Genomic DNA, 22865 nt, shown 5'->3' with positions numbered 1-22865 from the left:
GTTCCATGCATCTTATCTTTAAATCATTGGGAACTGATATCGTCGTCTTGGTCTCCCTCTACTTCTTTTTCCCTCCATGATAAACTCCATTATTCTCCAAGGTGACCCATACTCCTCCATTCGCCTCACATAACCCCCACCACCGAAGCTGGTTTCTGCATATCGCTTCATCCATCGAGTTCATTCCTCATGTAGCCTTATCTCTTCATTCCGAGGACCCTCCTGTCATTGTCCCCACTAGCGATCATTCTTGCTAATTTCATGTCTATTCCAGCTGTAAGATATCCAGAATCCACCCAGTTTTGACTCCCGTACAGCAAAGTTGGTCTGTAAACATACTGAAGACAGTTTCATCCGGGAACTGACTTCATTCTTACAGAATACTGCTAATTATTACTGTGAGCCCACTGCTTTAGCTTTGCTGTACCTTGATTCAATCTCTCTCACTGTATTGCCATCATGGGGAATACACATCCTAAATCCTAATACTGTTCCAGTTTTTTGTTACCAACCTGACATTCAATTCTCTTAAGGTTTCTTCGCTACTAACACCACTTTGGTCTTCGAAAGGCTTATTTTCATATCGTACTCACTGCACCTATTTTCAAGTTCCAAGATATTAGATTGCAGGCTTTCAGTATAGTCTTGCCATTAAGGCCAAACATTTTCACCTAACTGAATCCCTCCCTCAGTAGATGATCCATGTAAACTATGAACAACAAAGGTGAAATATTACAACCTTGTTTAATCCCTCTAATGACCTTGAACGAAAAACCTATTCTCCCATCAATTCTCACTGCGGCCTAATTAGCAACATAAATGCAACATTGCGAATTTCAATTAAAAGTATTGTTGCTGTGTTTATAATCCCATAGTCGCTGTAAGACATATCTGTGTCTGTGAGACGTAAAACTAAATGAAAAAAAAAAAAAAATCATCTTCACGTGAAGTTACTGTTGCTAATTTTATGGCAGCAATCTCTGAAGCTGAAAAACCAGAAATATCGCGGTCGTATTCACCTTTCAGAATACTACTCACTTAACGTTGAAATTCCAGCCCAGGAATTCTTGCTTCAACTCTTTCCACTTTTACCTTCATAGCTATCCCTACTTCTAACTAACCTAATCCCATGACACTACAGCCCTGAAAGGCCTTGGCCTACCAAGCGACCGCTGCTCAGCCCGAAGGCCTGCAGATTACGAGGTGTCGTGTGGTCAGCATGAAGAATCCCCTCGGTTGTTTCCTTGGATTTCTAGACCGGGGCCGCTATCTTACAGTCAGATAGCTCCTCAAATTCTAATCATGTAGGCTAAGTGGATCTCGCACCAGCCCCCAGATCCAGGTAAAAATCCCTGACCTCCGTGTAAGAGGCAGGCACGCTATCCCTACACCACGGGGCCGGCTATCCCTACTTCCCTTGGCCGATTTATAGACATCAAGAGCAGTAGTCGTGGTAGAGTTGATGGCAGTCCTTCAAAATGTGTTTTAGTGAATACTAATTGAGTCTGTAATATAGCCTCACAGCACGCCTGGCTAGTAGTAGGAATGCTTTTGGCTTCTTCATCTAAGGCTCCTAACACCTGCAGAAAAATATAAGTTTGTTCCTTAAGACACAAATTACTGTTCCAACATTTCAATTATTCAGTCATTCATTTCCACATTTTTTAACTATCCCTTATAGATACATTTACACGACCAACGCCGCCGGGGCCAATAATTAATCCTTACTTTCCTAACACTTGTCAAATTATCACAATAGTAGACAGATGTGTTTATCCACGTCCCCCATCTAGTTAGTATTGGTTATGGAGACAAGGAAACACCTGGCAGCTGATTCTTAAACAGTTTGATCCCAGATAATGCCTTTACGAAGATATTCTTTACAGAAGAAATAACTGCATTTACTTCCGGGAATCGATATCGTACTTATTCTGCTATCGTATGAATTCCATGTGCCGGACAGGTAAAATCTTGTAACTTAGTCACTTCTTTAGATTTGTCACCATCAGGTAAAACACTTTTCTGGTGAGTCGCTGTTTGCATATATTGTGTTATTTGAAAACTCTTTCCACAAGGCATCTGAAATATCACGTTGCGGTCTTAGATAAATAAATCATTTAAACATTCTTTAAATTTAATTTAATGAAGTAGGTTACTTTTACTTATGTGTTTATTGCATTCTCTGCAAAATTCTATTTTCCTCTATGTACAAGGTCGGTTGTCCAGATATCCAGTGCTGAACCAGAATACTTTTAGTTGCTTTTTCTTTTGGCATGGCCTGTAGTGTTTACTGGTCTTTATACAACGAATAAATGAAAATATAGGTTATAAATCTACCATGACGGCAGGTCCGACGAGCTCACAATGCACCGAACAGTTTTCCCAAGTTTAACGCATTATACACAGCTACTGCATTACACTAAAGTTGAATGAAAAAATGAAAGATTAGAGCTACAAAATGTTGATCTGGACAAGGTTACGTCTGGCTAGCGACAAGGCCATACGAACGAAGGAAATGGTGCCATTCTTCAGCTTTTGGGCGGGTAGGTTGATTGCTGGTAAGCAATGAGGAAGGATCTCTCCTCTCTGCTACTTCACGCATCGTAAAATATTAGTTTGCTATGATTCCAACAAAATAATAATAATAACAATTGCACCTTTGTTCATAGTTTCATGGATCATCTACTGAAAGGTATTAAGTAGCATGGAGGGGATCAGTTAGCTGAAAATGTAGTAAACAGTTTGACCTATGCTGACGACTTGGTCTTAATGGCAGATTGTGCCTAAAGTCTGCAGTCTAATATCTCAGAAGTTGAAAATATGTGCGATGAGTATGTATGTTTAGTCCTCAGCCCGAAGGCTGGTTGGATCCTCAACAGTTCCACCACCAGCTGTCATAGATGGCCTAGGCATCACTGAAGAGGTGTACTAGGGAAATGAGGAGTGAGGTAGTTTCCCGTTGCTTTCCTCACCGAGCCAGAAGTTGCTATTACATATCAGTCTGCCAAGCCCACTGAAATGCATGCACCAACTGACCCTATGAGCAATATTTTCACACCATTCATAGCAGGGACTGGCTGCAGAAGGAATGGCATTACTAGCATCGCTCATACCTCATTCACTTTCATTTTGTCATAGCCAAGGATAAAGCTGAGACAGATCAATGAAAGTAACAAAATTGCTCTAGCCCATACCAGAAGACATAGTGCACTGTAAACACTAGGTCCCGCCAGAGTATGGTATGAAAATTAGCCTTTTCCGGACTAAATTGATGTCAGTAGGTAAGGAATCCAAGAGAATTCAATGTCAGATTGGGGATACAAAGCTGGAACATTTGGATAATTTAAAGTATTGAGGGTGTGTGTGTTCTCGCATGATCGTGGTATAGTAAGAGACATTGAATCAAGGTGCAGCAGAAATTATGCAGTGAGCTCGCAGTTGCTATCAACAGTATTCTGTAGGAGGAGGTCAGCTCCCGGACGAAACTATCATTACATCGTTCTATTTTCAGACCAACTTTGCTTTACGGGAGTGACAGCTGGGTGTACTTAGAATATCTTATTCATAAGTTAGAAGTAACAGATATGAAAGTAGTAAGAATCATTGCTATTACAAACAGGTGGGAACAGTGGCAGGAGAGTACTTGGGATGCGAGAAAGGGTAACTTAGGAATGAACTCGATGGATGAAACCGTACGCATAAACCGGGTTCGGTGGTGGGGTCATGTGAGGCGAATGGAAGAGCATAGGTTACCTAGGAGAATAATGGACTGTTATGGATGGTAAAAGAAGTAGAGGGAGACCAAGACGACGAAGGTTAGACTCAGTTTCTAACGATTTAAAGATAAGAGGTATAGAACTAAACGAGGCCACAGAACTAGTTACAAATACAGAATTGTGGCGGCGGTTGATAAATTCACAGAGGCTTGCAGACTAAATGCTGAAAGGCATAACAGTCTATAATGAAGAATATGTATATATATGTATGTTTTGTCGGTTTTTTCGTCGCACCGACTCGGACAGGTCTTACGGCGACGATGGAATAGGAGAAGTTAAAACTGGGAAGGAAGCGTCCGTGGTCTTAAGCTCCAGCATTTGCCTGGTGTGAAAATGGGAAACCACTGTCACGCCAAAGAGCATCTTTATGGGACAGAATTCCAGCACTTGAGAGTCGCTATAGTAGTTCAGTAGTCGTTTAACGTTATTATTATTATTATTATTATTATTATTATTATTATTATTATTATTATTATTATTATTATTATTATTATTATTATTATTATTATTATTATTATTATTATTATTATTATTATTATTATTATTATAGAGCCTCCGTGGCTCAGGCGGCAGCGCGCCAACCTCTACCGCTGGGTTCCGTGGTTCAAATCCCGGTCACTCCATGTGAGATTTGTGCTGGACAAAGCGGAGGCGGGACAGGTTTTACTCCGGGTACTCCGGTTTTCCCTGTCATATTTCATTCCAGCAACACACTCCAATATCATTTCGTTTCATCTGTCATTCATTAATCATTGCCCCGGAGGAGTGCGACAGGCTTCGGCAGCTGGCACAATTCCTATCCTCGCCGCTAGATAGGGGCTTCATTCATTCCATTCCTGACCCGGTCGAATGACTGGAAAGAGGCTGTGGATTTTCATTATTATTATTATTATTATTATTATTATTATTATTATTATTATTATTATTATTATTATTATTATTATTATTATTATTATATAAATTGCGAATTTAACCGTGGGTTGATTTGTGATTTTATTCGTTTCAGCCGGACTTGGTGTATATGTTGTGACTTCTGCTTAATTATTCCTGTAAATATTTTTCTACTGATTCCTTACATACTTTATATAGTACTGTCATTTTACTATTTTCATGTATAAAGTGCTTTTTGGTAAGTTATAATGCAAAAAATTGAACATGATTTTATTTCTTTTCAGTTTCAGCCCAGTTTCCAAAGAGTATAAGCGCTAACCCAACGTCATTTTCGGCTCAGGCGGGTTACCGTATGTGATCAGAGCTCTTGGGGACTGAAACTTAAATGAAATAATGGATAAATGTTTAAAACATAAAGTGAAATCTAGTACTAATCATTAATTTTCACTTTGGCATTCATGTTCACCGCAACAAAATTGACAATAATTAGGTATCTTATTAAACTTGGATTCACCGGGCGAGTTGGCCGTGCGATTAGGGGCATCCAACTGTGAGTGTGCATGCAGGAGATAGTGGGTTCGAACCCCACTGTCGGCAGCCCTGAAGATGGTTTTCCGTGGCATCCCATTTTTTCCTAACTGCTTTACGTCGCACCGACACAGATAGGTCTTATGGCGACGATGGGACAGGAAAAGGCTAGGACAGGGAAGGAAGCGGCCTTGGCCTTAATTAAGGTACAGCCCCAGCATTTGCCTGGTGTGAAAATGGGAAACCACGAAGAACCATCTTCAGGACTGCCGACAGTGGGGTTCGAACCCACTATCTCCCGAATACTGGATACTGGCCGCACTTCAGCGACTGCAGCTATCAAGCTCGGAGTGTCCCATTTTCATACCAGGCAAATGCTGGAACTGTGCTTTAATTAAGGCCATGACCGCTTCCTTCCCACTCCTAGCCCTTTCCTGTCCCACTGTCGCCGTAAGACCTATCGGTGTCGGTGCGACGTAAAGCCAATTGGAAAAAAATGCATTTTATTGTTGAACAGTGTTGAGGGTCCCGCAGTCTAGGGGTAGCGGCCCTGCCTCTTACGAGAGAACAATTGAGGAGCTGTCTGACGGTGAGATAGAAGCCCTGGTCTAGAAAGCCAAGATTAACGGCTGGAGGATTCGTTACGCTGACCATGCGTCACCTCGTAATATGCTGGCTGTTGGGCTGAGCAGCTGTTGCTTGGTAGGCCAGGACCTATCAGAGCTCTGCGCTATGGTTTTTTTTTTTTGTTCTTGATCAATGTTATAATCTATATTTCCTCTGTCTCGTTCAGTGGTAAACACTCTCTCTTCCCGTTCACGGACTGGTCATAGACTAAGAGTGCTGGGTTCAGTTTCCTCCTCCAGGTATCCTTAAGAGGATTCTCTATGGGCTTCTGTTCCAACTACTTGCGAATAACGGGTGTCACCTTTCCCAAGGCCACATCTGCTTCCTTCCTCAACTACACTCATTTCAAAACCCTTTCCGTACAGGCCATGAAGGCCTTGGAGGCGTGGAAACTAAAGGCTTACACTATCTATAACCTCGCAATAAGTGGGGTAGAGTTGTTAGTCCTATGCCCGGCGATCTTTGCATCCAGGAATTAACCTGGTACTCTGTTTTGGTGTAGGCTGAGCGAGCCTCAAGGCCATGAGCCTCTCCGGAAGTGGAAATTTTGTTTCTAAATGTTTCGACTTCCTGACTGAATCGATGCCCTTGCTGGCGAGACGTTGTGTTTACAGTGCACTATCGTATATCCCCTGGTATGGGCTAGAACAAATTTGTTACTTTTATTGTCCCATCTGTCTGAGGTATGAGCGATGCTAGTAATGTCCTTCCTGATGCAGCCGGTCTCTCTTATGAATGGTGTGACGATGTTGCTCATGGGTAGGTTGGTGCGTATATTTCATTGGGCTTGGCAGACTGATATGCAATAGCACCTTTTGGCTCGGTGAGGAAAGCAACGTAAACTGCCTCTCTTCATTTCCCTAGAACATCTCTTCATTGACGCCTAGGCTACTTACTGTAGCTGATGGTGGATCTCTTGAGGTTCCAACCAGCTTTTGGGCAGAGTACCCAACGTACATGACGGATCAAGCCCGCATCCTTTCCGGATAAAAAGAGTACGCGTTTACCGCCTTGTTTAGGCAGCCCCTAAACAACACTAATAACCCCAATAAATTACGAATAAACTCGTCAGATCAGACAAGATAGCAGCACAGGTTATCCAGCAGAATTCACGCGATTGTACATGCAAGGGGCTGATGACCCCAAGTGCCTAAAATGAAAGCGATTACAACCTGTATTGTTTCCTTGACGAACATGTTGCTCGTGTCATTCCTCTCGTTTAATGTACGTTGTATTTCATGCACTACTCGGTGACATATTTCTTTGCTTCTGTGAGAACGTTTTCATGATTGATTGAGAACCAAGGTGTTTACACGTGAGTACTACACACCTCTGTACAGCAGATGCAAAATAGGAAAATAACTCGGCAACAGATGCGAAGGAAATCGTCATGCATCCGGTAATAACATGGACCTATTATACATTATTGACTGCCATTGGATGCTTTTACATATTTCTCCGTACGGCCAGGCATCACCTAAACATTATGGAAATTACGATTTTCAGACGATGATATGACTCGGAGTGGCCCTTACGTGTCCATCCTTGTGAATCGAGCCCAAGATTCTCTCTGTAGATATAGGGTGCCAATGATGTGCATTGCCATTAGCATGACTTTTGTTAGCACTGAAGGAACGAAAAACATGTATACATCATGCGAACTCCTTTACGCTGATCTCAATGGCAGAGTCGATTAGTCCCTGACCTTCTGTTACCATGATAGTGGGTTCTTTCCTGGCCGAGGTTTGTGGAATGTATAGCAATTATTATTGGATCGATGCATACGTTCGTGCGGTTCTTATATTTTATATTTTATTTTATTCTCACTCTCACGCACTGTAACTCATAATCACTCATTGATGTACTCGCCTCCACTTTCTATGACCTGCCAACGTTCATTAGCAGTTGAATGCCTCGCCTGTAGGACAGTTATGGTTTTGACTGGAAGAAATTTGTTAGTCATTGGTCAAGAGGAGCTTCGTCAGGAAACACTTGCCCCTGAATGTGGTTAGAAAGAGAGCGGAAAAGGTGGAAATCTGAGGGGGCAAGGTCAGGGAGTACGGAGGATGATGAAGAGTTTCCCAGCCAAACTCAGCAATCACACCTTTGGTCAATTGCGCTGTGTGCGGACGAGCGTTGTTATGATGCAATAAGATTGGTTGTTGTCTTTGTAGTTGTCAATAGCAACTGCAAGCCGTTTCAGCTGGTCACTATACACAGCAGAGGTAATCGTTACGTTTTTCGGAAGAAGTTCATGGTGAAGAATGCCATCTTTGTTCCACCAATCACACATGATTTTCTGTGGATGGGCACTATCCTTGGCACGGGGAGAAATGCATTATTATTTTTGTTTTTCGAAATCAGTTACAGAGTTAAATTCTACTTATCATTTTGCCCATTACTAGGTGTTCACTGTTTGTAGTGTCCGGCTCCATGGCTAAATGGTTAGCGTGCTGGCCTTTGGTCACAGGGGTCCCGGCAGGGTCGGGAATTTTAACCATCATTGGTTAATTTCGCTGGCACTGGGGCTGGGTGTAGCCTATGTGTCGTCTTCATCATCATTTCATCCTCATACGACGCGCAGGTCACCTACGGGTTTTAAGTCAAATGACCTGCACCTGGCGAGCCAAACATGTCCTCGGACACTCCCGGCACTAAAAGCCATACGCCATTTCATTTTTTACCGTTTGTAGTACTCTGTGAATATTTTAACTTCTCAATAGCTCAGGCAGTAGAGCGCTGGCCGACTGAGCTCAAGTTGGCGGTTTCGATCCCGGCTCAGTCCGGTGGTATTTGAAGGTGCTCAAATACGCCAACCTCTTGTCAGTAAATTTACTGGTACGTAAAAGAGTTCCTGCGGGACAACATTCCGGCATTTCAGCATCTCCGGAAACCGTGAAAACAGTTAGTGGGTCGTAGTATTTTAATTGCTAACTAGTTTTCAGGTTGGCATTAGATAGATGGTGGTTTTGACCGATCTGGCATACTAAGCGTTCCTGCACGTTTAATGTAGCACGTACAATAAGTGCATCACGTCAGGAGTGGTGCTCCTGCGAGTCTCATCTGCTCTTGCTCTGCCGGTCACTGCTCTGACTATTGAAGAGGACGTTGCTCACCGCTGTTTCTCTTTTTTTATGTGTTGCAGGCAGTGAAGCTGGAGAGCGTACACGCGGGCCGAACACGGTACCTGGTGGTTGTGTCCTGTATTGGGCGGCAGGATGCTGAGGAGAGTTGTCTTCTCGGTATTGATTGTAATGAGAAAACCACGGTGGGGCTGGTCCTCCGAGTGTTGGCAGACACCAGTATCACGCTGGACGGTGACGGGTAAGTCATCAACATTCTTCTTGCTGACGGTTAAAACACTGGACTTAGTGGTTTTTAACGGAAAAGAAAACTTTTATAAATCTCACTGACATTATTTTGTTCCATTCAGATTTTTGAAAACTAAACTGATTCATTTAGCAAAGTATGAGTGTACGTCAGAGTTTCGAATTATTCTCTTGAATTTTAAAATGAGATTCATGGAACAACAACACAGCAAGGAAGTGAAAGTTAATTTCCTAAAATGAATTTCATGAAGTAAAGTAATTAGCTCTTGCTAAACTTTTAAACAATGATATTATACCAAATACATCCTACCATAACCTTGTATTAAATGAAAGTGCGTTCGAATGCATACCTGAGTAAATCTAATGATAGTACCTCTGGCCTCTTAAAAATGTTCTGGCAAGATACTGGAATTTTCTTGACATCCACACGTTTGTAGATATTGAGACATCCTGGGCTTGGAAGAGCGTGATAACCGAGTGGCATAACTATTCTCTGACTTCTCACCTTAGCAGCTGCGATTCAAATCTCAGCCATTGTTTATGGGACTTCCGGAACGAAAAGTCATAGGTCTGTGATTTGGTTCGACGGAAAATGGAGGTCATGCATCTGTACATTGCTCATCGTTTAAAAAAGAGGCATTTCTGTATCGGTCGTGTCCACAGTAAGAAGGAAATGCAATTTTCAATTTTTTGTCATCTCTGTATGTGTGTAATGTAATGTACATGTACGCGCATCACCAGAAAATGACTGAACAGAACTAATGAAAATCGGTATGTAAAGTTAGGGAATAAGACGCTACACTTTAGCTATTCACGCTGGGCGAATGGTAGTTTAGGGGAAGGCCTGAAATTTAATTCTCAAATATCTATGTTATTAATGGCCGTATCGATAAATACTACTTAACGGAAGTTATATAGAATACATTTTCCGATCATTTATGTCTTATACAGTTTTACCGTACCGGCTATGATAACAGAATTAATCGCTAATATGGAAATATTGTTCAATCGTGTTAACTGGCTATGGTGGTGTTTTTTGTTGTGATTCTCTTAAGGTGGAAACCGCGTGATCATCAGTCCATATCGACAAGGAAACCCGTGAGGATGATTTTGAAAATGACAAAAATATCGTAAAGGAACGATCGCTTGAATAAGAGAAGAGGGAGTCATGAAAGGAGGAAGAAGGGGACTCCCTATACATTGGATGCCCTAACATCACAGCGTCGGAAGAAAACTAAACGCGAAGGCCTACAATATCGAAAGCCCATAAAATTTTTTTTTTTGCTAGTTGCTTTACGTCGCACCGACACAGATAGGTCTTATAGCGACGATGGGACAGGGAAGGGCTAGGAGTGGGGAGGAAGCGGCCGTGGCCTTAATTAAGGTACAGCCCCAGCATTTGCCTGGTGTGAAAATGGGAAACCACGGAAAACCATTTTCAGGGCTGCCGACAGTGGGGTTCGAACCTACTATCTCCCGAATACTGGATACTGGCCGCACTTAAGCGACTGCAGCTATCGAGCTCGGTGCCCATAAAATTGATCAATAATAACATTACATTGACTATTGCTTGTTGTGATGTGCTTTGTCTTTTCTGCTGCCACTCATCTATGGATGGAAGTACTGCTGCGTCCCGAGTAGAACAGCCTGCCTGAATACTGGCGGGAAGTAGCTGAGGAGTTTCCTTGTTTTAGGATACCAATCCTCTGTTTCATACACGTTATGGTCCGTGGCGCACTGATTCATCACAGTATCCCAGCTATTCGATCCCTACTCTGAGACACTTACAAGAATGAGGAGTGTGCACACTTAACTGAAAACGGCAGAACAGTGTTCACTGCTTTCTATGGCTGTGCCATTCCAACTCTGGAAGCTGGCACAGTTAAAACGCCAGCCTAGTACTCAATATAAAAATTGAGAAACTGTGCCGTTCTTCATTTGATCTAGCATTTCATATGATAGCATTGATTTTAACCACGGCATTGCAATCGGTTAATATTGTATTCTGACAAGATTGTATTCAGACAAGAATACTGACCTCTTTGTAATGGCAAGTTTAATATTTTTCCGTGTCTGTTACATCATCACGGGAAAATGGATTGGTGGATTTTAATGAAACTTGGTATTTCATAGTAGAATAAGGTCGAGTGGGACCTTAGCTGCAAGTTGTCCAAAAACTTCACCTGGAGGGGGAGCTTCAGAAGGGGCCTAAAACATTAAACTCGATGTATCTCTCTTACGGTTGGTTTTCCACGAAAATAGCTTATGGTGAATTTTTGTTCTATTACTTTCTTCAACACAGCGAGAAATAAGGGAAATATCAGTGACAGTAATGTGAAAGTTTAAGTCCAAAAGCCGATAACTAGCTCTATATACTGAAGAGAGTTGTTATGGAGATCGTTACGGCAACGTTTTAAAGGCTTTCTACGTATGTCATTATGCCTTTGCTGGTGAGAACTAGTGTTCACAGTGCACTATGTCCTCTGGTATGGGCTAGAGAATTTTACTTTCATTGATCTGTCTGTTTTATCATTGGCTTTGACTATATGTAGGTGACTGAGGTATGGCGAATGCTAGTAATGCCATTCCTTATGCAGTCAGTCCATGCTATGAATGGTGTGAAAATGTCGCTCATAGGGTCGGTTGGTGCATGCATTTCAGTGGGCTTGGCTGACTGATATGTAATAGCAACTTCTGGCTCAGCGAGGAAAGCAACGGGAAACTACATCACTCCTCATTTTCCTAGAACGCCTCTTCAGTGATGCATAGGCCATCTATGCCAGCTAATGGCGGAGCTGTTGATGATCCAGCCAGCCTTTTTTTTGCTTTACTTCGCATCGACACCGATAGGTCTTGTGGCGACGATGGGATGGGAAAGGCCAAGGAATTGGAAGGAAGCGGCCGTGGCCTTAATTAAGGTACAGCCCCGGCATTTGCCTGGTGTGAAAATGGGAAACCACGGAAAACCACCTTCAGGGCTGCCGACAGTGGGGCTCAAACCCACCATCTCCCGATTACTGGATACTGGCCGCACTTAAGCGACTGCAGCTATCGAGCTCGGTCCACCAGCCTTTGGGCTGAGGACTGAACATACAAACATACATACATACATACATACATACATACATACATACATACATACATACGTACATACATACATGTTAGTATTTAAAAAAATATGAATCCGATACTTGGCTTTATTTTATACCAGAAGGAAAAAATCAAATCAAGATGAGCAATAATGCTAAATAATATGAAACTGTTAAGGGCCACAAGGGAGCAAGAAAGCGAGTATGTCACAAGTCGCTGTCAAGGAGATGCATGTGCACGTATGCGCCTTAGAATCTGATGAACAGTGTGAAGGGTTAAATGCCATCATAAACATGCTAAGCGATTGTCCCGGGTATTGCAGTTAGTAAATTAAGAGCTTGTTTGTTTTGAAATATTGAGTCCTTTTCCTTATTTACCAGGGAGCCATGCTCTTTCAAAATAAGGTCTGTGAGAGTACTACAGCATAGTACAAAGTACTTTTGTGTTATTGGAAAGGAAACCTACACGCTTAAACTTAAGCATGTTGTCACTCGTAAGCCTACTCACTCTCTCAAATTTATTTGAGAAGTTGAAGACAGGATGGTTTCCTTTCAGTCCACGTGTAGTCGTAAGTACACGTACAGGGTTTTCCATTATCACCAGTGGCTAATAAGTTAATACTTTTGCTTATAATTATTGGCCTATTTTATTATCCTGTATCCTCTTCAGATAGTTATATTACCTTCATATGGACTAAAAATACAGTTCACTTTTACAATATTATATTTATAACATTTTACTCAAGATGACGCCTCTAAGTAAAATCGATTATTTGCCTTTTAGCTACCATGCAGGCGATCATACAAGAATAACATTTTGAGATACTGTACATCCAACATCACCTCACTCACGAGTTGTAATAAATTGGCTCATACATGCAAAGGGAACGTTGAAGATCTGGAAAGGTCTTGCGCATATTTGTAGAATGGGCAGCATTTAGATGTACATTTTTCTTTCGAACAGCATTTTACCTCTTGTTGCATAAAGACATGACAGATAGGAATGATGATGATGATGATGATGAACGCATGTTCTAATTGTTTAGTGTTAGTCTCTGCGAACAAATTACCGTTACAGTTATTTGTCTTTGAAACATTTGCAAATATTATTTCTTGTACTTTTGACAGACGGCACTACATGTCGATTGTCTTTTTTTTTCAAGTTGCTTTACGTCGCACCGACACAGATAGGTCTTATGGCGACGATGGGACAGGATGGGTGCTAGGAGAGGAAAGGAAGCTGCCATGGCCTTAATTAAGGTACAACTCCAGCATTTGCCTGATGTGAAAATGGAAAACCACTGACAACCATCTTCAGGATGTTTTCTTATTTTCTTGCGATTTAGTTTTACTCCAAGAACGTAACGAAGATTTCCTTCTTTTTATTTGGAATACGATTTTGTACTGATGGGTTGAGTTTCCCATACCTTGTATGGTGAAAAATGAGATAGGCCTACTTCGTGTGGCTGTGAAGTATTCCTTTCAATAAAATTACGCACCTTCCGTGCACGCATTGTCTAGTGCAAGTATGGGTTCATTAAAGAAACCTTCTTTGTCATCAACTGCTGCTATATCTTCATGATGACCTTCGATGTTAGGTCCCTTTAAACAACAAGCATCATCATCATCATCATCATCATCATCATCATCATCATCATCATATCTTCATGAAGGTGGGATTCTAATAGTATTGAAGCAAAATCGTCACCGTTCCCTGGGTAAAAAATAAATTTTGGCCGTAAAAATTCTCGTATATTGTCGATGATTTTAGTAATATTTTCCTTCCATGTTCGTCTTAGATTTCATATCGATTTCCATCACTGATTTCCTTTTCAAAGTTTATTATAATGAATTCGCGGAATGGAACACTGCATGAGACGTATGCTCTATTCGTCACTTATAAAGAAAAAAATAAAAATAAAAGAAGACTATCATATTAGTATTGCGTTTGCTATTAACACATGGGTAGTAGTGTCTACGCCTCGTGTCCTCCCAACGAGATAGAATAACAGAGGGGCTGTATGCTACAGTGACTCTATATGTTATCATTACCTTCTTATTTTTCTACCGTTCTTCCCACAGCTGTGGGGTTGTGGGTGGAAACTGCGTCACACATGTGGGTTTGATCCTGTTTAACGACCGGATACCCTTCCTGACGCAAAACCTATATGGAGGGATTTAATCACTATTGCGTGTTCCTGTGGTGATTTTTAGTGTGGTATGTTCTCTGAATATGAAGAGGAGAGTGTTGGGACAAATACAAATACCCAGTCCCCAAGCCCGAGCTATTAAAATGTCCCACCCGGCCGGGAATCGAACCTGGGACACCCTGAACCGAAGGGCAGTACGCTGACCATTCAATCACAGAGTCGGCATATTATTGTTATGATTATAATGTATGAGAAAACTCAACTTGATGTTAGGTGGGACTTATAACCACGTCCTTTAAGAGATGAATAGCCATAAAAGTTTGAATTCGAGAGTATATCAATCATAATATCTCATACGGTGAAAATGAATGAGACTTACAGTAAAGGATCGGGAGCGACCTTTCCTGTAACTGTTAGTATGTACAGGTTTTAGATAAAACATACATTTTCGGGGATATTTGGAAATTTGTGAAAAATAATATAATCGTGAAAATCTCTGTTATTTTCCTTACACGGTAAAATCGCACAAAATATAAAGATCGGAAATTATATTCTAAACAACTTTCGTTATGTACAGGTTTTCGATACGGTGAATTTTAACGGGAAAATCTGACATTTACTGTCTTGGCCTCTATAAAATTACTAACCCATTTTGTTTTCATTGTTACCATTATAATGCATCAGACAACTCTTCTCGTTGCTGGGAGCGTCTTATAACGTGCCACTTTCACAGCTGAAAACAAGCAATTGCCCAATTTCATTTTAAAGCCATTTCCGGATCTGTTTCTGCATTCATAAGCATAACAGCCTGGCGTAATTTTTTCTTCAAAACTCAGACCTCAGAAATAAGTAAATTAACACACATTTCGAAACTAATAACACTAAATAATCTTCCATATTTAATAAAAACATATTTTCGGTTGTATTAAGGTTAAGACAGGTAGCCTGTACTTCGCAGAAATTGACTAAAGAGTTATCTTACTTTGTGAGGAATACATACGTTTAAATCAGGTGACGGGACATTTGGCTAAAATAAGGCGGAGCCAGTGAGAATGAAGCACTCGTTGGCCACACTGTACATATAGTCACTGTACTGTATGCCTGACATCAGCGCTCCTTGCGGAAGCGAGTTCATGTAGGGCAGCCATATTTCTATTTGTCAAAACAAAGCGAGTTGAGGCGAGAACATGATGCATTGACATGGAGATTAGGCGTGGCGATTGAACATTGTGAGTTTTAAGAACTGAAAAGTTTATTCTCGTCTTCAAGAATGTCAGCCAGCCGTATGCTCAGCGTACGGCTGCACTAATCGGAGTGAGCAAATAGCCAGCCAACTTGGTGGTAAAAGAAGGATGTCTATTAGTAGGCTTATTTAAATTTTTTTGCTATTTGCTTTACGTCGCACCGACACAGATAGGCCTTATGGCGACGATGGGACAGGAAAGGCCTAGGAATGGGAAGGAAGCGCCCGTGGCCTTAATTAAGGTACAGCCCCAGCATTTGCCTGGTGTGAAAATGGGAAACCACGGAAAACCATTCTCAGGGCTGCCGACAGTGGGGTTCGAACCCACTATCTTCCGGATGCGAGCTCACAGCTGCGCGCCCCTAACCGTACGGCCAACTCGCCCAGTTATTTACAATTAGGCTACATTTCATAATGGAGGATTTTCAAGGTTACCTTTCAGCTAGTAATCGCAGTATGATACGGTAAAAGAAAAAAAAAGGCCTAACGAGTTACGATCGCGCAGCAGTGAGCTTGCATTCGGGAGATTGTGGGTTCGAATACCACCGTCTGCAGCCCTGAAGATGATTTTCCGTTGTTTCCCATGTGCACACCAGGAAAATGTTGGGCTGTACTTTAATTAAGGCCTCGGCCGCTACCTTCCTTTCCCATCCTTCCGTAGCCGAAAACCTTCGATGTGTTCGTGTGACGTTAAACAAGTAGCAAAAGTAAATACATTAATAAATAAATAATTACATTAAACAATTACAGTGGTACTCGTGGGGATGCAATGCGTTTTAAAATTATAATCAGAATGAGTTTGTAACCTATCGTAGGTCCCTTTCGTTTTAAGGTCTTTCTTCATAAATGCTTATTTACGTCCACGGTTTCTATTGTAATTTACTCTTAACCACAACAGCCAAGCAGAGTAAAGCTCATATTCGAATTTCGCGGCCTGTCACTGTATGACGATTCTCCTTATATCCTTTTCGATCTACCCGACAAACAGCTGGTCGTTGTGTTGGCCTCGCTCGGCAACATGGATGAAGTGGCGTTATTCGCACTCTATGATTATTAATTCTCTAAGCTTTCGTCTAACGGTCTTACATTTTGCACAAGTGATTCTAATAATGCGCATCTCCAATAGTTTTCGTCATTCGATAGCACGCCCCCTTGCTTATGTGACCACCGAAAACCTGGCGGACGTTTGTTCCATTAGCTTCATCCAGGCAGCGCTTCCGCCTCTCTGTTAGTCTAGCTCGTTGTGTCTTCCACTTTCGCGAACCACTCGCTTCTCGTTACCTTTTCCTCTGAAAACCAAACAAATAGTACTATAATCAGAGAAATTCTTGATGAAACGTGCGTTGAAATGGTGACTAATGTGGTACGGAATGAATTCATGTCCCACAGTCGGCTTTCATTGGAATTTTCGTGGTTTTTTAATGTCAACACCAGGCCCATTGTATAATAATAATAATAATAATAATAATAATAATAATAATAATAATAATAATAATAATAATAATAATAATAATAGTGGAATCGTATGTAATTGTAGTAAAGCCACCGCAATGAGTTCGCAGTTGCAATCTGTTTTCAGACCGACTTAGCTGTGTAGGATTTATTACTGGTACAAACATGCGGGAACAATAGCAGGAGGGGGTACTCACTCACTCTAAGGAGATGGCTAAGTCTGGAGCTGAAGTGGGGAGAAATCTCTATTAAACACTTCGGTTTTCCGTACAAGGATGAGTGCACCCAGTTTCAACCATAATAGCAGCTTTTAAATTCTGCACAGCACAGCTGGCAATTGAACCAGAGGCATACTGGACGGGAAGGTAGTATCCTAACCCATGCATAGGCATTTACTGGTTCACGAACCGTAGTTTGTTCTTGACCTTCGCGCAAACAACAAGAGATGGCACTGTGGGAGGTTAGTGTCATTTCATCATATTTCAGAGAAATAATTTCAGATGTAAAAGAAATGTAATTAAAAGTGAAATCTTGTAATTTATTGTTTGTTTATTGTGGTATGTACATATGGACCGTGATCAGTATTTGTGCAAGAATCGACTACAGTCCTCTTATTTAGTGTCGTCTGTGCCTCCATCTACCGGCCCACTTCGAGTTAGTCCTACTTGGTGTTAGCCGACTTTGTGGGTTGGTTGCGAACTGGTTCGGGGTTTGACCATACATCTCCTAATCTCTAAACCACAGTGTTAGTGATAATAACGTTATTAATTTTACGTTCCACTAACTACTTTTACGATTTCCAGAGACTCCGAGGTGCCGAAGTTTGTGTCACAGGAGTTCTTAACGTTCAAGTAAAGACGCGAGGCTGAAGTATTTGAGTATTTTTTCAAATACCACCGGGCTGAGCCAGGATCGAAGCTGCCTATTTGTGCTGAGAAGGCCAGCACTCCAGCGTCCGAGCAACTCAGCCCGGCGCGGTATTAGTAAAGGATAGCCAGACTTTAGACTATAATTATTATTGATGAATAGCTACTGGTGTTTCAGTTCCTCCGCAGAAGCGGTGAAATGTCTTGAATTCACTTCCCGCCGGACCCTGGGTGATTTCTGGCGCAGGGAATGACCCTACTGGTTCAACCGACTTACTGTACTCCGTACCAGCTCCTATTAGTTCAAAACTCTGTAGAAAACTAAATTTTTCGTAGGACCTCATTTATTATAGAAGTAATGTTTAATTTCCTACAGTGTGATATAGTCCTCTAAAGTTCCAAGTATCACACACTACCGTTTCTCAAAATGTGAAATGTCTGCGTAATTTTGTTTCAGAGGCTTCAGTGTGAGTGTGTGTGGACGACACCATATCTTCAAGCCCGTGTCCGTGCAGGCCATGTGGTAAGTGTCCCATTGTTAACAATTTTAGTACTTTGCATGCATACGGGGACCGAGGGAGGGGTTGTACGATGTCCGCATGAGGACCGCTATAAAGATATATATAAAGAACAGACATATTTGTTTATAACAAATGTACTGTAAGTAGAACCCGTTATCGTCAAATCTTACTACACTGTCAGATTTCAAACGCACGGTGATGCTGAGCGTTTGAAAAATTGTTCGATTACCTGGTGATGCCTCCTCTCCTATTTGCCTTCATGTTGACTAGGACCTGAAAATTATAATTTCTGGGGATGCTTTTTTTTTTTGCACTGGTCTCTTGCCACAAGTCGGAGCGAAATGTATCGTCCACCGAAGTTTGTCTCATTTTCGCCTATGACAATATGGAACCTGTTGAAGTATGGTTGGTCCTCAGTAATGTTATTCATAGCACGACTAATGCATTTAGGTGTTATGATAGGTGCTATTCATAGGGCTGGTTGTGCTGCAAGTAGTACTTTCTGACCCGGTGAGGACACTACCTCGCTTATCGTGCCTTGTACACCTTATTACGGCGCCAACATCGGTTTTAGTGGTTTTCTTATAATTACACAACTTCTGGTGGCGCTATATGAGGATCCGACCAGCCTCCGGACTGACGACTTTACACACAGAAGATAGAAGGCTTCCTTGTGATTCTTTGAAATTATGTAAAGACTTAGGGCGGGCGACATGTGGTTCTTGAACCGAAGTACTGCTCTCCCGTCTAAAGTTTAAATGCTTTTCTTCTGCCAGTAACAAGCATACAACTTTTTGCAGTCTTGTATGTGGACTTTGATATACGGCACTACGTACACGGTATTCTTCCTTCAATGATAAGGAATGTGAACGATTTTTTTTAATGTATAACCCACCAAACTCAGCATAGGTCTTCAAAAAATAATGTGCTTCATCGTTACAAAGTTCTTCTTCTCCCTGGCCTTTTTCTACTACTTGGAGTTCGAATTAATCCCAATTTACGGCCTTTCCTGACGCCAACGCTATGAGGAGGGCTGTATTCACCATTGCGTGTTTCTGTGGTGATTTTTAGTGTGGTGTGTGGTATGTTAATGCAGATGCGTATTAGGAGGAACACAAATACCCAGCCCCCGAGCAAGATAAATTAACGAGACGCGATGAAAATTCCCGGTCCGGACGGGTATCGAACCCGCGGTCCTCTGAACCGAAGGCTAGAACACTGACTATTCAGCCACGAGCCGGATTGTTGTAATATTCCCTATGCAATGAAAATTGAACAGGGGTTTCCAATTGGTTAAATCTATTCCAAGCCGCTATGACTTGTTGGCAGTAAATGCAGCATAGGATACGAGTAATGGATAACGACGATGTTAACAAATTGCATACAAGGAGTGCGATAGCCGAGTGGCGTTGCTACTGCCTCCTTACTTGCCTCTTCACCGAGGGAATTGGCCGTGCGGTTAGGGGCGCGCAGCTGTGAGCTTGCATTCGGGTGATAGTGAGTTCGAACACCACTGTCGGCAGCCCTGAAAATGGTTTTCCGTGGTTTCCCATTTTCACACCAGGCAAGTGCTGGGGCTGTACTTAATTAAGGCCAAGGCAGCTTCCTCCCCACCCCTAGCCCTTTCCTGTCCCGTCGTTGACATAAGAACTATCTGTGTCGGTGCGACGTAAGGCCAGTTGTAAAAAACAACAGCAACAACTTGCCTCTCCTAGGGACATCGGGATCAGTATTTACAATGGGCAGGATATGAACATACGATCTTTCCCTCTCTATTCGTATAAGAAAATGTGTCCCCCATCGCGTCTCCTTCAAAGCAGACACACTAGTGAAAGTGTCAGGTGAACGGAACTCTGTTTATTAAGTGTAAGTAGGAGGACAGTCAACTTCGCACTTCCGTTACAATAATGTTAGCACTGGCCTAGTTGCGAACGTGTGTCATGGCTCACGTGATATGGTACCATAAAGCGCTTTCTAAAGGGTAATGCTTCCATTGATTGTCATGGTGCATAGCATTACCTACCCAAAATGTATGCATAAGAGCATTCATTATTTAAACTATAGTTCGTCGTCATTGTCATTTTTATATGGCCGAGAGTGAGTGTGTGACTATTACTCACTGATTTAAAAAATATGAAACTGAATTAAAATGAAACAATATTAAAATATTTATGAAATAATATATTCAACCGTCGGACTATGTACTCACACTTAGTACATACCTGATTACTTACACATAAAATTGTTGATGGTCGCCAGCTACAAATAGATGTAACGATAATAGAATGAGAGTCTTGAGTATCTCTACTGTGTGAGGTAATAAGCTTACTTTGACAGCATAACATATAGGTTCTGGGAGAATGAGATTGGCTTTCGGTGTCCCAATTACAATGTGAGGTTATCCGGTCTACTTATTGAAATGCTATTATTATTATTATTATTATTATTATTATTATTATTATTATTATTATTATTATTATTATTATTATTATTATTATTATTGCTATTTGCTTTACGTCGCACCGACACAGATATGTCTTATGGTGACGATGAGATAGAAAAGGCCTAGGAAGTGGAAGGAAGCGGCCGAAAACCATCTTCAGGGCTGCCGACAGTGGGGCTCGAACCCACTATCTCCCGATTACTGGTTACTGGCCGCACTTAAGCGACTGCAGCCTTATTGAAATGAAACAATGAATTTATTTGATACTAAACGAAATATTTTTTTTGAAGTACTGATTTTAACGAGTGAGATTTACTGCGATAATTCAAAATATAATATAAAATTATGACATAACCGAAGGAAACTGCAGGCATTAAATTTGAAATCCTCTTGACCGGACATTTAAAATTTGTACAAGAAATTTATCCCTCATTGGTTCACTTATTTGTACCTTGAACACTTTGAGCGTTATTACGACGTATTCCTTTGAATAGGTATCAGCTGTAGGTAACTCAAGCATAATTTGGTTATATATCCTTTTAGTTTCACAAACGATATATAGGATGGCTTGAAACTATATTCACACTTAACAATCAAATTTACAACGAATTCACTGATAACTGTTTGTTTGCATTACGACGACTCAGTATTCGGCTGTCACCGAACTGACACAAGAACTCGACCGAACAGATGCACGAAACACATCCGAACATATAATCCATTTGGTCACTGACGATTACGTATCCATATCACTGTTCCCCATTCGTCTCCTTCCAATTGACTCCAATTGACTTCATGGCAAGTCTCTCCATTCATCTCCTGCTGTGAGCTTGCATCCGGGAGATAGTAGGTTCGAATCTCACTATCGGCAGCCCTGAAGATGGTTTTCCGTGGTTTCCCATTTTCACACCAGGCAAATGCTGGGGCTGTACTTAATTAAGGCCACGGCCGCTTCCTTCCAACTCCTAGGCCTTTCCTATCCCATCGTCACCATATGACCTATCTGTGTCGGTGCGACGTAAAGCCCCTAGCATTCATCTCCTTGCAACCAACTGCTTCCAACCAACTGAACTATCCAAATGACTGCCGTTATAAGATACAGCCCATTTATATAGACATAAGTTGTCATATGGTATAACACCCACGTCAGAGCTCAAACTAGATATGTTACTCCCACCCAGCTACAAATGTTACATATTGTGTTGAAATAGCCTCAGGCAAATTTGGAGTTCTCTAAATATGATCTCATCGCTAAATGCATACAGTGACAGAGCGATGACTCGACAGTTACTGTAACAGTATTGAACCATGTGTTGCAATGTTTTAAAAGGTAGTATTACAAATAATATATCCATATCTGATATTAGGCATTAAGTCTCACTGTACATTATTTTAATGCTAACACACACACACACACACACACACACACACACACACACACACACACACACACACACACACACGCACACACACACACACACACACACACACATATACGTATGTTCAGTCCGTCAGCGATTCCGCTGGTGGGATCCTCAACAGCTCTGCCGTCAGCTGTCATAGATGGCCTAGGCATCACTGAAGGGGCGTACTAGGTAAAATGAGGAGTGAGGTAGTTTCCCGTTGCTTTCCTCACCGAGCCAGAAGTTGCTATTACATATCAGTCTGCCAAGCCCACTGAAATGCTTGCACCAATCGACCCTGTGAGCAATATTTTCACATCATTCATAACAGGGACTGGCTGCAGAAGGAATGGCATTACTAGTATCACTCATACCTCAGTCACTTTCATTTTGTCAAAGCCAAGGATAAAGCTGAGACAGATCAATGAAAGTAACAAAATTGCTCTAGCCCATACCAGAAGACATAGTGCACTGTAAACACTAGGTCCCACCAGCAAAGGCACCCACACACAGACACACGCATATATATACAATAAATTAAATACAA

At 41.6% G+C, this 22865-nt stretch overlaps 1 protein-coding gene across 5 annotated transcripts in view; it reads left to right on the top strand.

Moving 5' to 3' along the window:
• The window catches only part of ssh (Protein phosphatase Slingshot), an 834886-nt gene that overhangs the window by 663207 nt on the left and 148814 nt on the right, over nt 1–22865 (top strand). For 4 of the 5 annotated variants that reach the window (XM_067141516.2, XM_067141515.2, XM_067141517.2 and 1 more), the window contains 2 exons: nt 8968–9146; nt 18409–18474. In XM_067141516.2, coding sequence (XP_066997617.2) covers nt 8968–9146; nt 18409–18474 — 245 coding nt within the window. The remainder of the gene's footprint in view (nt 1–8967; nt 9147–18408; nt 18475–22865) is intronic. The other variant, XM_067141520.2, reaches the window with a different exon arrangement.

The sequence above is a fragment of the Anabrus simplex genome, chromosome 2 (genome assembly GCF_040414725.1).
Source record: "Anabrus simplex isolate iqAnaSimp1 chromosome 2, ASM4041472v1, whole genome shotgun sequence".
NCBI classification, from domain to species: domain Eukaryota; kingdom Metazoa; phylum Arthropoda; class Insecta; order Orthoptera; family Tettigoniidae; genus Anabrus; species Anabrus simplex.
The sequence above is the reverse complement of the archived record's forward strand: the minus strand, read 5'-3'. Positions and strand labels throughout refer to the sequence as shown.